This window comes from Notolepis coatsorum (genome assembly GCF_963971535.1).
Source record: "Notolepis coatsorum genome assembly, chromosome: 12".
Taxonomy (NCBI): Eukaryota; Metazoa; Chordata; class Actinopteri; order Aulopiformes; family Paralepididae; genus Notolepis; species Notolepis coatsorum.
The window spans coordinates 64,454,406-64,472,608 of NC_140176.1; the positions used below are offsets into that span (position 1 = coordinate 64,454,406).

Genomic DNA, 18,203 nt, shown 5'->3' on the forward strand with positions numbered 1-18,203 from the left:
AAGATCATTATAGTGGGACCACAGAGTGGTTTTAACAGCGGTTCACCCGTTACTCCTGATGAGTATGTTGCCTTCTCAAACGGTGTGCAAGATAAATGTACAAACGATATGTAGCCGAACCCGCTGTCAGGCGTACTGAGGTCCCACCTAGTGCCCCATTTGTAAAAATGAAAATTAAATGTAATGCTATCACAGTAATGTCACGATGCACCGCATGTCGGTCATACATGATATCTTGCCCAAGTGTGATTTAGCCTAAACCAGAGTTGGCATTTTGTTCCTGTGGTCCACTGTTAGATTACGCCGTTAATTTTTTTTTGCTTGAATGTAAATCCAACACACCATATAAGATATATAGAACCATCACAGAGAACTAACCTGTATGATCAAATAGCCTCGATATTTAAGTCTTTTTTTGGACATTTACAAATCAAATTCAGTTTTGAAAATAAGGAAAAGAGAGAAGATGAAAAAAAAAGAGAGCTAGCGAGAGAGAAAGAAAGACAGACAGACAGACACAGACACAGACACACAGACAGACAGACAGACAGACAGACAGACAGACAGACAGACAGACAGACAGACAGACAGACAGACAGACAGACAGACAGACAGACAGACACAGAGGCTACCCACCCTTCTTCCTCATGTACATGTGGTGGACCTTCCGGTCCCCGTATTTGGGCTGGCGAATGCCGCAGTTGGACAGGGAGTTGCGAGCGTGGTCGGGGTTCATGCCAAAGTTGAGGTGGTGGCTGGGGTGCGTCATGGCCAGCTGGGAGGAGAGAGGACATAGAGAGAGAGTCAGAGAAAGAGAGAGCGATAGCTTGGAAAGCTAGGACAGCAGAGCTGAGCCGTGTTCTTCTCGTTGAAGCATCAAGTCCGAGCCTCCAAGGCCCCAGAGAGCAAATCCTCGACGGATACATTCCCCCCAAAGTCCTCCTTTGGCTACTGACTAATTACAAATGGAAACACTGGACAAAGCAGAGGAAACTCATCCAATAACGATGGATCAGTGGCCCAGAGGAACTAGAGAGTGGAGTGGGTCTGTGGTCTGGCGCCAAACGGTCCCATCTCCCTTTGTGAAACCAAACCTTCAAACCCTGATTAACCCTTTCACTACCACACTACAGAAGGTTAACCCCTTGCACTACCACACTACAGACGGTTAACCCTTCCACTACCACACTACAGACGGTTAACCCTTTGTAGTGTGGTAGTGAACGGGTTAAATAGTTAATATAATAATAATAATAATAATAATAATAATAATAATAATAAATAATAATAATAATAATAATAATAATAATAATAATAATAATAATAATAATAATAATAATAATAATAATAATAATAATAATAATAATAATAATAATAATAATAATAATAACTGGACTTTGAAGAAGTCTTTATTTGGCATGCAGTGACACACATGTGATGGGCGGCACACACACATGCAATTCTTGTTGGGTCGCCGATGCGATTGAGTTAGTGAGCAAGTGTTAAATAAATCAGGTGCTTTAAGGGGGAAGCAGTAAAAAATTATAATAAATAAATAAATAAATAAAAACGTGCCCTCGAGGAAAAGGTACTGTAGTAGTCGACACTACTTTGTTTTCAAAGGAGGACAAAACTGCTGTGCCTAGAAAGAGTGGCAGGGCTGAACACCTCCAGCTCGCTGAGGGGAACATAAGGGAAGAGATAGCGCTCAGTAGGACATGTCAGGCCTTTATCAATCTTACATTAGAAGAATGTTAATCTCAGCACAAAAAAAGGGGGGGGGGGGGCTCCCAACTACCCCTCTCTCCACTGAGCTTGCTTTTCAAAATGCTTGTCTCCTTTCAGCCAATTTCAAGCTCCAATGAGACGTACATGTAAAATGTTAACAGAGCGCTTTCAATATTTATAGTCGCTCAAGAGGCCGTCAGCTTTGTAGCAGAGAGATGACAAACTCAACACCGATTCCTCCTTTTCTGCTGTGGTTAAGAGGAACGGCTTCTTCTTATTTATTTATTTGTCTTCTTCTTCTTTCAGGAGGGCAACAGAAAAGAAAGACTTATTTGACATGACACAGGCAGAAATCTAGCAATTGCTCTGCGCCGTGCTGACAGTTTGATACAAAACAACTCCTACTCCCAATTCCAACTCTCCCGTTGTGCCGTGTCAGACGCGCCTCGGCCGTAGCCCGGTAACAACACCGCCGCCCGCTCTACGGAGCCGGTTTATTCCAAAAGGCTGCATGGGGTGAAACCCATCCATTATCCTGTAAATACTCAAGGTCCGTCGGTTAGGGGAAAAACAGCTGGCTATGACGCCGGTTTAAAACATCTCAAGCGGGGGGGGGGGGGGGGGGGGGGGGGTTGGCATCTGTAACCGGCTCCGGCAGCGTTATGATTACATTAATAAGCATAAAGGGGGGGGGGGGGGGGGGGGGGGTTGGACTCGACCCGCGTTTGGCTGAACTGGAGTGAGCGTGATCGCTCAGAGGAGCCTGGGCACACACACATGGCTGGCAAACATCACTTCTTCTGCAGCCGCATGCGGCGACACTGATGGGCAAACCGCCTGCACGGCTGACGAAACTCCCTCTCTGCTCCAATGTAATCAAGGATGTCATTACCGTGTGCTGCATCATTTAATGTAGCGTGCAGGTAGATTGGGATTTGTGGATAAAGAGAATCAGCACAGAATGAGACCGGTTTGAAAACAGATGGCCACTTGATCACGTGTGTGTGCGTGTGTGTGTTTGTGTGTGCATGCTTGCGCCACCATGAATAATAAACAATGGCTACTCGTAGGGAGATGCACACACACAGTGTACACAAACCCCAGCGTGCACACGCATGTACGAAAACACAAAAGCAGATCAGAGCTGAGGCAGAGGACTTGTAGATTTGAATTATTGAGGACCTCTTGTGATGCTTCCGCCTCCGTCAGCATGGGTCAAAGGTGACGGTAGGGTTGAAGCAATAGGGGGGGCCGAACAGAGGAAGGGAGCGGTGGGGTGGGGTGGTGGGGGCGGGCGGTGTTCCGCAACCGAGAACGAGAGTCTCTGCCAACCCTGCGGTTTTAAATCTTTAACGGGCAGCTCTCAGAAGAGGAGCTTCAAAGGGCCAGTGTTCCACTGGAGAGGAGTACAGTGGAGGAGGGGGAGATCTGATCTGGAGTCAGCGGCGCAGGGCCTCTCTCTCTCTCAGATCATTAAGGAATGAGTTGGCGGCGGAGGAGGAGTGATGAGGGATCGCCCCGCGCCGGCCGCCTTTAGTCTTTACAGAGTTGATGAAAACGGAACGTCGTCGACCGCGCCCTGCCCTCTCCTCCCGCTCTGACTGAACCATGTACGGGGAGAGAGAGAGAGAGAGAGAGAGAGAGGGGGGGAAGTATGATGGCTCCCTGCCTGGGTCCCATCCAGTCCCAGTGGTGGTGAACTGCTGTCAGCCCCACTTAGACCGTACACACCCGCCACAGACGAAGAGAAACACAGAGACGTCGACGCCTCAGTGGCTGAAATTACACACGACACAAACAGGCGCGCGGCGCGGCGGTCCGCATCTGCTGGCTGTCTCGCATTGTGATCAATCTGATTGTTTTCTTCTTTTTTTGAAGCGAGGGAATGAAGGAGGGGAAGGGAGGAGAGTGACAAATCCATCACAATCTAATCCCCGGAGACAGAGATGCGTCAAGCTCAAAACAGGGAGGGGGGGGGGCATCGCACGTCACTAGCCGGGAGGGGAGGGGGGGGAGCAGACTTGCAGCCGGGTCAAGTGGTTTCCTTTTCAGGGCTCATTATGACAGGTCGTCATCGGCACGGCGATGAAAAGGCCAATCACTGATCAATGCACGCCGGGCCATGCATACTAAAACCCCACAGCCTCCAGCAAATCTTCCACCGCATCCTGCCCCTTCTTTAACCATGTATAGGCTACAAACACATTGATTTTTAATGTATCAGCTTATGACAGCTCCTCGATATCGCTGGAGGCGTCCGTGGGAGCTCACTCGGAGTGCTGGTGCGCTCGGGGCTGCCGGCCAGACGGAGGAGAGCTGGCTTTCCTGCAAGAGGCTCCGGTCGCAGCTCTCCGGCTGCTGCTGCTGCTGCAGAGATACCAGTAGGACTGAGCCATGCAAACCAAATGCTTATCACTTTAATCATCTGGGGGGGGGGGGGTTCTGATATATATATATATATTATTTTGCATATATTATATGCAAAATAATCCGATTACTGTTCATCGCATTTAACTGCATGATTATATGATGTGTGATACCAAAGCAAAACTCGGTTATTTCCAAATAACATTCCCTCAGATAGTGAAGATGTAATTTTGAGAGAAATTCGAGTAACCGCTTTGGCCCGAGCTGTGCGCAAGCAAAATGCGGATCAGGAAGAAGGGGGGGGGGAAGGGGGGGGGGGGGGGGGGGGGGGTCTAGGGGCTAGTCCTATACATGTCGTCCATTTAGGGGACTTCTAGACATTTTCTGCTTACCCTTTTTCAGCCGGCCGTTATAGCAAATGAAACTGCAAGTTGTGAGGTCTCTGGAGGTATATCATAATCTACCTCACCCAGAATCATGACAGGAAGCAAATTACATAATATCCTTTTTTTTATATCAGCTTGTTTTATTCAATATGTTTGTAAGACTAGAACATTCTGGTCAGATATAATTATAATATTTATAAAAACAAGATCTTCATATTGATCTTCAACATCTTCAAAAAGTGTAAATATATATATATATATATATATAGGAATTTTAGACTTTCTTTTGGATATTAGATTGGGTTTCGTCATTGAGCACTTATACTTATCATTAAAGCAAGTATCTTGTGTTTTGTTAAAAAAACAGAAACTTAAGTCTTATCGTCGAGGGTTGCCGTAGGTGTAGATATGAGAATATGCGGCCGCAACATTGATTCAGACGACTGTTGAATTGTGTGCAACATCACAATACATTGGCACATTGACCCGATGCATCATCGCCCCGACCCTACACATGACTAGAGCTGTCTGGCTTACCTTAGCAGAGTCCCTCAGCTATGCCCATGTGAACCCTCCCTGCAGAGACTCAATCATGATACACACAGCCCCCCCCCCCCCCCCCCCCCCGCGCTGGATGTCCGGGGCTATAAGTCACTGAACAAAATGTTTGCTTTTGGCCCCGGCTGTCGGGAGAAGCTCTACTCTGCACCCCACACCTACAGCGTTAGTTATCCACTACAGAGTGCCTCTGCAACACGCTGCTGCGTAGGACACCCCCGGTGCCTGGAAGACATGTGCTCATTTGTTTTTACTGTCCAGCGATTTGACGAATGTGTGTTTCTAAAAAGGACACGACAGGTCAGAATACTTGAGAGGATATAAACGTATCAAATATTGTGCAACTAGAAACCTACCAGATGTTACCCTTTTAGCTTTTAAACTGGGGCTATTTTTTGCCTGGATAGTCTGATCTCACACCTACCCCGTTTTATTTTCTTGCTGTTATATTTGTCATATCTGTATTGCTTCTTTTACCATGTACCATTTACTGTGTTTTATTATAGTACCACTTATATGTACAGTACTTTGGTGCAACTACAGTAGGCAAAAGAGCCAACTTAACGCAACATTAGAAGCAGCAAGTGCTTGGGAGACAAGATTATGGGTATCATAGTAGTCAAGGAAACTTCAAGGGGGGAAAGTGACAACCAGAAACATTCAAATCATTGGAAATTATTCCAAACTATTGCAAATGGTATCATGTTGGACAGGCTCTTGAAAACGTTGTATTGACATCCTTGACTGACAACGCTGTCTGTCTGTGTAGGTTGTTAAAATAATGCAGCTTGGGGGCGCTCCAGTAGCACACCATATAGCGCGCTGAGTCGCGAAGCGGTCGTCCCGGGTTCGTTTCCCAGTCCCGGCGACCATTTGCCGCATGTCTTCCCTACCTCTCCTCCCGTTCTCCCCCTCTCCTCTATTGGTCCTGCGTGGCCAGAAAAAGCTGTAAAATGCTAATAAAGATAATAATTTTTTTTTAAATAATAATGCAGCTTGGGTTGGATTTGTGACCCCTCTGCGGGTGGTTGTCATGTCCGTGTCTTACCTGCAGGAGGCAGCGTTCCTTGAAGACGTAACCAATGAGCGCGTCCAGGTGCATCAGACACTGGTGGTAACGGATGTGGTGGGTGAGGACTGGCAACATCATGGCATGCTGGAGGAGTGAGAGAGTAACGGAGGGGTGGAGGGAGGGAGAGATAGATAGATGATAATGGAGGGGTGGAGGGAGAGTTAGAGAGAGAGAGATAGAGAGAGATATAGAGAGAAGATAATGGAGGGAGGGTTAGAGAGGGATAAAGATAATAGCAGCAGAAATATTTACGAGGGCAAGCAAGACAGATCATGTTGTGAGAGAAAGAGTAATGGTGAGATTGTGAAAGAGAGAGGGATGGGAGAGAGAGCAGAGAGAGAGTGACGGGAGAGAGAGCAGATAATGTGACGGGAGAGAGAGCAGAGAGAGTCATGGGAGGGAGAGCAGAGAGAGTGATGGGAGAGAGAGCAGAGAGAGAGTCATGGAAGGGAGAGCAGAGAGAGAGTGACAGGAGATAGAGCACAAAGAGAGTCACGGCAGAGCGAGCAGAGAGAGTGACGGGAGAGAGAGCAGAGAGAGAGTGACGGGAGAGAGGGCAGAGAGTGACGGGAGAGAGAGCAGAGAGAGAGTGACGGGAGAGAGGGCAGAGAGAGTGACGGGAGAGAGAGCAGAGAGAGAGTGACGGGAGAGAGGGCAGAGAGAGTGACGGGAGAGAGAGCAGAGAGAGAGAGTGACGGGAGAGAGAGCAGAGAGAGAGTGACGGGAGAGAGGGCAGAGAGTGACGGGAGAGAGAGCAGAGAGAGAGTGACGGGAGAGAGGGCAGAGAGAGTGACGGGAGAGAGAGCAGAGAGAGAGTGACGGGAGAGAGGGCAGAGAGAGTGACGGGAGAGAGGGCAGAGAGAGTGACGGGAGAGAGAGCAGAGAGAGAGACGGGAGAGAGAGCAGAGAGTCACAGGAGAGAGAGCAGAGAGAGTGACGGGAGAGAGAGCAGAGAGAGACGGGAGAGAGAGCAGAGAGAGAGACGGGAGAGAGAGCAGTGCGACGGGAGAGAGCAGAGTGTGACGGGAGAGAGAGCAGAGAGTGGCGGGAGAGAGAGCAGAGAGAGAGGGATGGGAGAGAGAGCAGAGAGAGTCACAGGAGAGAGAGCAGAGAGAGACGGGAGAGAGAGCAGAGAGAGAGACGGGAGAGAGAGCAGTGCGACGGGAGAGAGCAGAGTGTGACGGGAGAGAGAGCAGAGAGTGGCGGGAGAGAGAGCAGAGAGAGAGGGATGGGAGAGAGATCAGAGAGGGATGGGATAGAGAGCAGAGAGTGACAGGAGAGAGAGCAGAGATAGAGGGATGGGAGAGAGAGCAGAGAGAGGGATGGGAGAGAGCAGAGAGAGGGATGGGATAGAGAGCAGAGAGTGGTGGGAGAGAGAGCAGAGAGAGGGATGGGATAGAGCAGAGTGACAGGAGCGAGCAGAGATAGAGGGATGGGAGAGAGAGCAGAGAGAGAGGGATGGGAGAGAGCAGAGAGAGGGATGGGATAGAGAGCAGAGAGTGACGGGAGAGAGAGACAGGAGACAGCAGAGAGGGAAAATCAATCAGCCAGTCATTATTTATTAAGTGGGGCTCTGCAACAGAGAGATGAAATAATCAAAAACTCGATCGCCGCGCCGTGAGGGGGAATGACAGGAGGAGGAAAATTCACATTTGAACACGGACAGTCGACCCGCAGCTCATCTCAACATGTTGACACACACACACACACTCAAACAAACAGTGATGGCTTTCCATGTTCCATGACACTCGATATCTCCTGAAAGTTTCTGAGAGAAGTAGGAGAAAAGTAGAGAGGGGGAGAGAGAAAGAGAGAAAGAGAGAGAGAGTTTGTGGATGTATGAGTGAGTAAGCAATTGAGTGAGCAATAGAACGAAGATGATTGCAAGAGTGCAACTTGGGCGAGCGGGGGAGCGAGTGGACAGGACCGCTGGTGGTCAGCGAATGGATTTGACAGGCCAAGAGCCCAATCTAGAAAACCATTAGTAGAGTCTTATGGAGTCAGACAGTCAGAGTGGCTGAGGAACTGTGTGGCGAGGCAGGCAGAGTACAGACATTAACCCCAGTGCCACGGCGTGAGAGACGGGGAGCCGTGCATGTTTTAATTAGTGTTACTGGGGAGGGCGGCTGATCCGGGGGGCCAGCGGCCACACAGAGCTCTGCTGACGCAGCCCTGGGGCCATCACAGGGGCCGTGCACACACACGCCCCAGGCCTGGTTAAGGATTCAATTAACAAAGCCAGACCCTGCTCATGGCACCGGCTCCTGGCCTGACGCGCTCAGATTTATCACCGGTGATAGTTATAGTGCTCACCGTTGTCTCCTGTACAATGAGGTTGGGTGCTCCTCTCTGGCAGAGAGACGTGGTTTGCACTGGTATCTATTTCTATATAAAGCCATTGTTGGAGATATTTCCCCTTATATACTTGTATTATTGGACTGGTCGGTCCTCACAGACCTAAATCATACCCACTCCAGGGTTTCCGTTATCTGGTGATTCCGTTTCAGGGTTTTTTCCCCCCGGGAAAATCTGTTGAAGTCCAACATATTTAAATCGCTCCGGTCATAACGTCAGGTGGAAATAAATCCAGAGTGGGCCAAACTGGCCAAGGTAGCTGCCTGCTGGATCCCCTATCCAGTGTGCTGGCAGAGAGAGGGATATATCAACGCTTCATCTCTGTTCTCAACAGAGCTGTGGGGTGTTGTCCTTGGCACTGTCCGTGGTGCTGAACTGGGCAGTCTAGACCAGGGCTGAGTGAAAATCACCACCACTTTTAAGTCTAATCATAGCCTGGCTAATTATAATAATGCAATCGTAGAATTGGTCCATATTTTAATATTAATAAAACACATTGATATTATGAAACAATCAAAATAAACGATGGGACCTGATGATGGAGGCACTTGCTCCAGTTTCCTTATTAGTCATCTGTGTATTATTAGATACATAATACAAATAAATACAATATGTGGCTACTTAGTTTTAAACACTACACATTATCAGTGATCAAGTTGTTTATTTGACATTTAAGAAGTCATGCATTGTACAACACAAATTACAAATTTGTGTCTCGTATTTCAGAAGCAAACATTAATCCAAGCATTTGAATCTATCAAAACATTTCTCTGCTCAGCCAGTGGATGCCTGAGTAACAATGTCAGAATAATAGCACAGCAAAAGAGCACACCTGACGTGCACACCTTCCAAACAAACAAGTCTCCTGACAGGTGAGGCCTGATTCTCCAGAGCGGTGTTGTTTTTTCATATCACACACTCTAATTTTGAAATGCCCCTGCACGCAATTGCGCAACAGCCAACAAGACATGCACACACACAGCAATGCCACCCTATTATTATTATTATTATTATTATTATTACAGCCGTTACTCAGTAACAACATTTTACAAAGTTGAAAGTCAGGTGGCTGGTTCTGTTCATACCACAAAATCAAACCAATGGGATTGTCAATACGGAAACTCCTGTATTAAAGCCTAATAATAATAATAATAATCCTAAATTTAATTGACCACCAAATACTATATATTTTCTATTTTGTCATTGAAGAGTTTGAGGTATTGGTGGGGAATTACCTCTTGTATACCTTGTTGTACAGCCTCAGAAGTCATGTAATATTAAAATGTGGCTGTCACATACCGTCAGCCCTTTTGCTAAAAGGCCCAGTCAATAAATCCTAACTGAAATAGCCATCCTCAATCAAATTAATTTGTATGTAATCAAAGCCAGTAGTGGGGTGACCGTGACAATGTTTCAACAGCGCCATTCACACCGGGTCTTTAAAGGTAGAACCTGTAATGCTGTCAAACAGCAGCATCAAAGAGATAGGGCTTGCTTGGTATTGTACTTTGTGTTGGTTGGCACTGAGTGTGGATAGGGGAGTCGTCGCTATTGCTGGCTACAGCAAGCGCAAATGAGGGCCACGGATAATGTCGTACAATTTCCCTATGCACTTAGGGGTTTGCTCATACTTGCTGAAACTTGTGGCCAGCTAAAATGGCAGTCTAAGAAAACGTGAGATGAATTACACCGATATAGCCACACACAAGATTATAAATGGTAAATGGCTGCATTTATATAGCACTTTTATCCAAAGCACTTTACAATTTTGTTCCTCACATTTACCCATTCACGCACACATTCACACACCAATGGCGGAGGAAACAATGCAAGGTGCCTGCCAACCTGCTCATCGGGAGCAATTAGGAGTCAAGTGTCTTACTAAAGGACACTTCACTACGCTGCCCGGGAGGAGCGGGAATCAAACCGGGGATCGAGCCGGGAACCTTCAGATTACCAGACAACCACAACCTCCTGAGCCACTGTCGCCCCCATTATAGAACTTAGTGCATGCCAGTTCTTACAGCAAAACAAAACATTACAGTCACCAATAAGAAGGAACAAGCCACATGGACGGTAAAGACCAGATTGATTTAAAGGGGAACTATTTTGCTATTTCTTTCACTATTTGGGCAATTTTACACTATTCCTGTCTATGGAACACATCTGTAAGGTTTTTTTCAATAAAATTCATTGTTTTGTATTTTTAATCAAGTACTTTGGTGCACCACTTTCTGCCCTACCAGATTCCAAGCTGTTTTTGGCAGGGCTCTGCCCATACTCGCAATGCACTTTGAGTGACAGTCACCCACCTGCACTGGCAGATAACTTTGGGGGAGAGAGAGAGAGAGATAGAGAGGAATAGAGAGAGAGGGAGATACAGATAGAGAGGGAGAGAGAGAGAGGAGAGATCGCTCCGAGATCGTGCGGCTCAAGTCGCGAGTGTGTCAAATGCAGGGGGAGAGACCGCTCCGTATGAGCCTCTCTCTCTCTCTCTCTCTCTCCTCCCTCTCTCTTTTTCTCTCTTTTGGGGAAGTGCAAATGTCTGACAGGGAAACCGCTTCCGCATTATTTCCACTCGCTCTGTTTTGGTCATAACTTCAATGTTACACTAACTTCCTCGAATTGTTGATTGTGGGCGGTGGCTACAACCACAGAAGGAGCTGAGGTTATGCAGATCAGCAGTGCATTACTACGTAGGACAGAAAGTCAATTCTGAATGGCTTAGTTCACTGGGGGAGGATCTTGTCTCATCTGAACTGGAGGAATGAGACTGAATGAGAATTTCACATCTAGTCAGTGTTGGTACAACCCCACATTGCTAGAAAACAATACAAACCACTGGAAAAGGCCATTTATAAGATAGTTCCCTAAATAAGGCCTAAATAAATTGGATGATCTGGTTTGCGGATCAATCTAGCAGTTGTCTGGCTCTCTGGTGATCCACTTCAGCCTCCACTTGCACTGGTGCTTCCATCGGCAGAGGCACTCTCTTTCTGATGCAGACGCTGTGCAGCACAGCTGGGGCAGTGACGACTGAACAGGCTCTCTCGGGCTCCATCCGTATCTCTCCATGCAAAAAGTGAAACCTTAACAATTACAATTATTTAGAATAGAAGATGAATGGAGGTTGTATGAGCAAGATTACGCTCAGTGACACACACACCTGCGGTTGAGAACAATGCAACGTTCAATGATTGATCGTCGTCTGTGTGAATGCACATGATTGTAGCGTCGCTCCTGTTCCATCCGTTGCGCCATTAGGGGGGTGTCACCACCAGCCACTTCTTGAGAGGGTAGCCGCCGTCTCCCAGCATGATCCCTTGCAGCTGTCCTTCCTCACACTCTGGCTAAACCCCTCTCCCTTGGTACGCGCAACGTCGAAGGTAGATCTGTACCGCCTCGCGACCACGTCGATTAGCCTCATGTCGGAATCACAAACGACTTGGACGTTGAAGGAGTGATGGCCCTTTGCGAGATATTCATGTCTCGAAGGGGCCCCGAATACGTACGGGAGTGCCGTCGATGCATCCTAAATCTGCGGGTATGTTTGACGAACAATGCCACCGAGAGGTGCCCCTCCTGCCGACTTGTTCACAATTTGTAAGTCAACTTTGGATAAAAGCGTCGGCTGAATGACTACATGTAGATGTCATAGAGGGCAACTGAAAAAGGGGAAAAGGAGAATCTTCCGGTTGTTTAATACGTTATCTCCTATCGACTGTATGATGAATTATGTTGAAACTGTAAATATACACCTTTACTAACGTGAAGAGAAAATAAAGGGTCAATATTGTAGTAGAAACGGTATCTCCCACCGCCACAACACCTAACACACTGTCCCAATGGGTCCCATCGTCCTGTCTTCAGTCTCCCACCGCCACAACACCTAACACACTGTCCCAATGGGTCCCATCGTCCTGTCTTCAGTCTCCCACCGCCACAACACCTAACACACTGTCCCATCATCCTGTCTTCAGTCTCCCACCGCCACAACACCTAACACACTGTCCCAATGGGTCCCATCGTCCTGTCTTCAGTCTCCCACCGCCACAACACCTAACACACTGTCCCAATGGGTCCCATCGTCCTGTCTTCAGTCTCCCACGGCCACAACACCTAACACACTGTCCCATCGTCCTGTCTTCAGTCTCCCACGGCCACAACACCTAACACACTGTCCCATCGTCCCGTCTTCAGTCATCCTCCCCCCATCCCTTTGCACACCCCTTACCCAACTCCGGTCTAACCATCTGGGCACAAGGCCCGACCCCTTCCGTGACAGACAGTATAAAGGTCTATACAGGACACATCGGGAGCTCGACCTGGGTTACCTGGCCAGTGACCCGTTGAGTCCTCTAGTCCAACTCTTTTTTTTGTGATCAAATCTTTATTTTGTTTTTCAAACATGAAACAAAACATCTCACAACACAATAATAATAATAATAATAATAATAATAATAATAATAATAATAATAATAATAATAATAATAATAATAATAATAATAATAATAATAATAATAATAATAATAATAATAATAATAATAATAATAATAATACATAAAAAGACATCCCAAAACATTAACTTAACACAACAATGACTAGACAATAAATGAGACAGACCGTACAGTTAACATCCCGAGCCCCCTCCATCACCACCCACCGCAGCCACAATCCCCAACCCTCGAGGGCCCTGAGTCCGGCACCCCAGCGAGTCAAAGCATCATGCCTCTTTAACACCACGACTCACCGAGGCCCCGAACCAAGGGCCCCCCCCACCCCGAGCCCATGACCCTCTCCTCTAGCCTAACTCTTGAACTAAATTGTATTCGGTACTCTGTACATGTAGACCAGCACCAATTTCTTTTAACGGAAACCCTGTCTCGCTCCAATAATTGGCTACACTTAAAACCCCCAGAGAGCAATGAACTTGGGAAATCTGCTTTTAGCTTCTGTACCCCAGACGTGGAATGTACCTGCAATGTACCTTAAAACTCAATACATTAGTATCCTTTGACCAATGTAAATCATTAATGACCAACCATTTCACCCCAGTATACAGTTGTTTTAATAGTTTTATTGATTGACTTTGTTTTTATATTGAGGAATTCGAGTTGACTCTCAATTGATCTTTCGAGACTAAATAAAGAGTGTGTGTGTGTGTGTGTGCATGTGCGTGTGTGTGCGTGCGTGCGTGCGTGTGTGTGTGTCTATCTGGCTTACTGGGGTTATGTTCCAGTAACTAGAGTACAGGGTATATGTTATTTACCATCAAGGAAAGGGTCAGGTTGGCTTTCACATACCTTCCCCCCCAAAAAACAACAAACAGTTTTACACACATTGATTTCGTTTGACAGTTATTGGAGTAAATTTGTTTGAATATGGCCACCAGTGATGTCATTGGGGACATTGGATCCTTGTATCGTGTTTATTACAGTTCCATGAAATAATGTAGATGAAGAAATAGCAATAAGGTAGGAGGACTGCTACATGTAATTAACACAACACAAGGATTCAATGTCCCTGATGACATCACTGGTGGCCATATTCAAACTAATTTACTCTCAATAACTGTCAAACTAAATTATTGTGTGCAAAACTGTTTTTGGGATGTGTGGGAGATTATGTGCAAAATAAATCAACATTGTTTTGGTGAAGTGGCCCTTTAAGTTTGATTTTAGAGAAATTGACACATTGGATCCTGTCACCAGTGCATATCAATCTCAACATGGCATGATGTTCTACTTACTTCTGTAAGCCGTAGAGACAATGTGAATAAGTACTAGATCTGCTTTTACCTGTACGCCATGTTGAGATAAATTGCTTAATTTCCCATTGGCTCCACTAGCGTTTGCTAAAGAATGCTAACAGGAGGGTGGTGACAATTTCTCAAACATTTATTAACTATTTATGTCCTAAGAGGGGCCTTGATTGATGTTCAATACGACCGGCTTCAAACATCCTAAATTATTTGGGGTAGAACATTCTGGTTAGGTTTTCTATTTTAGCACTAAAATGTCACAAGCCCAGTCTTCAAATTGGCCTATAACTCACTGTTATTATGCTGCTTACTTTATAGCCGTAGACAGGCTGGTGCTCTTGCTTTCCTCACAATAAGGTAAATTTGTTTCATAGGGAGTAAACATTATGAACTATGAAGCCTACTCTTAATGTTCCTTTTCAAAGGCTTGCTTATTTGCGGCCTGAGAAACAGTGAATGCTTCAAACAAATGCGATTGTCAATACGGAAACTCCTGTATTAAAGCCTAATAATAGTCCTACATTTATTTGACAACCAAATACTATATATTTTCTATTTTGTCCTTTAAGAGTTTGACTTATTGGTGGGAATTTACCTCTCGTATGCCTCATTTGTGACTGTGATGCACGCCAACAAGGTTTGGCAGAGTGAATCCACAGTCCCTTGCTCCTCAATAGGAAACCAACCTAGATTTACCATGAAGAACTGGTCCTACCCGAACCGTTCGTTATACAAGTATCACAGAGAAATTTCAAAGGTACTCACAGTTGCACGAGGGTCTTGGACAGATAATCGCAATGGTTTGAAAGCTCGGCGTTGCTAATAAACATTTAAAAAAAAATTATAAACTGGTCAACACTGCTCAAAACGGCTTTAGCTGCCTGATGCGCCTGCGCTGTGATCACAGCGCAGGCACATCAAGCACCCAATGCTGGAAATAAAGCGGTGTTGACCAGTTTATAAAAAGTATTTTAAATGTTTATTAGCAACGCTGAGCTTTCAAACCATTGCGATTATCCATTGCAACAGCCTCAGAAGTCATGTAATATTAAAGTTTGGCTGTCACATACCCGTCAACCCTTGTGCTCAAATGCCCAGTCAATAAGTCCTAACTAAAATAGCCATCCTCAATCCAATTAAATAGTATGTAATCAAAGCCAGTAGTGGGGTGACAATGTTTCAACAGCGCCGTTCAGACCGGTTATTTAAAGGTAGAAAGGTAATCACACACCAAGCACTGCTACTTGATTGTTTTACAAATGTTTCTAAATGATATATAACCTGGGGAGGAATATATCATTTTAAAACAATCAAGTAGCAAGTTGTGCTTGGCATGTGATTGCATGTCACGAGTGTCAGCAAGTATGAGGAAACTTGTAAGTAAAGGGAAATTGTATGACATTATCCTCTCTTGGCCAGCCACACCTCAAGCTCTGCCAAGAGAGGTCTGGACAAATTCACAGTATAATAAGTTACTATACCCCAAACTCACACATCAGACCAAAACAAAACATTTAAACAAAGTGCAATACAGAGCGGTGCTCTTTTGCCTAGAGGACACTGTTTCGACAGCATTAGATTCTACCTTCAAGTCAGTCTGTTGAAATCCCTGCAAACCCTGAGTTGACTATAATATCTCAGAGTGGGTTCGAGTGGGTTTATCAGTGATAATCGGTATACACTAGGGTTGGGTACCGAACTCTGTACTTCCGAGTACCAATTCACGCTAGATCAATCGGTACCAAATACTATACTAGACAAGACGGAGCCTTTTCCATATATATATATATATTACTGTCCCATCTCTTGGGTCTTTGGAAAGACCAGACAAGGTCAGAGGAGTTTGATAATTATTTACTGAGAATGGCCCGATAATGTTGATCTGTATTTAAAAACACAATACATGATCATGTGATTTATTTTGTGTGTTGTGTTACAACAATAAATAACAATGTTCTAAATAAATAACAATGTTGAAATTGAGACGTTTGGAATAATGTGTTATTACAGAGAGAGTTAAGTACAGAAAAAAAGGTACCGTTGGGAACCGGTATCAGTTCAAATGTGAACGGTGCCCAACCCTAGTATACACACACACAGCCTCATTAAATACAACGTCGCCATTTGCTCACATTGTAATCCCTTGCTCATTGGCCCCTGGACTGGAGATGATGTGGAAATAGTGACTGTTTCCAGCTGCCTCTCTCCCTGCACCAGCTGCTCCTGACAAAACAGAACCTCCAGTATACAGCCTGGGTCTCACCGGGACTCTTTCAAGTTAAACAGTCTGGAAGCTAATGTCATCTAGCAGCAGACAACGCGGGGTCAGCAAGAGAGAGAGCTTGATTTTATTCTGATCAGAGCGCCCGGGCGTGGCTGCCAACTACCTCAGTTTGTTGTTGTTGTTGTTGTTGTTGTTGTTGTTGTTGTTGTTGTTGTTGTTGTTGTTGTTGTTTATATTTAAATTATGTACTAATCCAATAGTCAGGGTACTCCTCCAGTTTTTGAGCCAGTATACTTTGGTGAGGTTATAAATCAAATCCCTCGTTGCTAGAGACCTCACTGTGACCCTCTCGTGCCTTACCAACTGGGAGTCACAAATGTGCCTATTATATTTTTGTGTTATTCTTTAGTTGCAGTGCCATGTTTAGTCACTAAGTGGTGCTCCATTGTTTGTATCTGTTGTTTTGTTGTTTGTTTGTTTACGGTAATTTGATTTAACTTGACCCAGTGACTCGCTTCACTTCCTATCCACCTGCCGTCTAGTACAGCATTAACCTCTTAAGCCTTGCCCCCAAAACGGGGCAATCGTTTTTGAGGACTGCATACTTTCTTTTGCAAAGCTTAAGCTTATAAATACTTTATACAATACTTATAGCACATGCATGAGCCTGGTCTCTTTTGAAAGGTAACATTCTGAAGTTACTAAAGCAAAAAAGGATAATCACTTTTAGTGCTAATGAAATAGAGTAACAGAGGTTTGAACTTGAACTTGTGTACTCACATTTCTCTTTAGTGGTTGCCAGATTCCTGTTTTTAAGTTCCAGCATAGAGGTATGAGCTGGAAAACACTGCGGTTCCATAGCCTGAAGTCTTATGTAGCACCAACATGGCTATCCAACTCTGTGCGTTCTGAAGATTCAGTCACAACAAATTTTCGCTCGTCAACTTTCACCTACTTCCCCTACTAGCACCCCCCCACGTGGGGTATCGTTGGAAGCGGACGCTCATTGGCTACAACGCTGACCAATAATTTTCGCCATCAGCAATGATTGGTCAGTTCTCGAGCGTATACAGTCAGACGTGGTAATTTGACATGCGGCCTGTAAAAAGACGATCGCCTGACATATCGGCATGTAACTCGAGAACCGAGGCACAGAATTGGTAGAGTGAGGTGGCGTTCGAAAGGCGGCAAATTCGAACGGTATATTACTGTACATGATCTGCGAAAAATGCAGCCCCGAGCCGGTAGATGCTCACAAAGTAGCGCAACGTGCGTGAGTCCCGTGCATAGGCATGACGGCCCGTACACGGGCCCATGCACGCTAAGGGGTTTAACTTGTCTAGTTCTCTAGTAACGATGTGGCTAGTGTCTCTGAAACTATTATTCTATCTATTGCCGCTTTTCCACTGCATGGTACCTACTTGACTCGACTCTACTCGCTATTGGTAGCTGGTACTTCGTTCGTTTTCCACTGCAGGTAGTACCCCCCGTCAGTGTAGCTGGTCGTCATAGACCACTGCACTTCCGTGTTACATTGAGCTCATGGAGGAGAGAGCGGGCGGAGACAATTAATGAATGTGGATGAGAGCCTTGACATTAAGTGGTTGTAGCTACGGCCGTGGAGGTGCTGGAGACATGATCCAATATACTTTTATACGCCCGAGTCTCCTGAACATGGAGATACCAATCCCAAGTCGATCTGCACTTTCTCTGCCGAGCTATAGTCACTTTTCTGCACCTACTACCGAACTC

The 18,203-nt window shown here is 45.7% G+C and overlaps 1 protein-coding gene across 1 annotated transcript in view; it reads right to left on the reverse strand.

Moving 5' to 3' along the window:
* drosha (drosha ribonuclease III) overlaps window positions 1-18,203 on the reverse strand; it is a 247,470-nt gene that overhangs the window by 149,840 nt on the left and 79,427 nt on the right. Inside the window, exons 17-18 of the mRNA XM_084326516.1 lie at window positions 6,088-6,195; window positions 637-775 (exon numbers count right to left, since the gene is read on the reverse strand). Of these exons, the coding sequence (XP_084182642.1) occupies window positions 637-775; window positions 6,088-6,195 (247 nt within the window). The remainder of the gene's footprint in view (window positions 1-636; window positions 776-6,087; window positions 6,196-18,203) is intronic.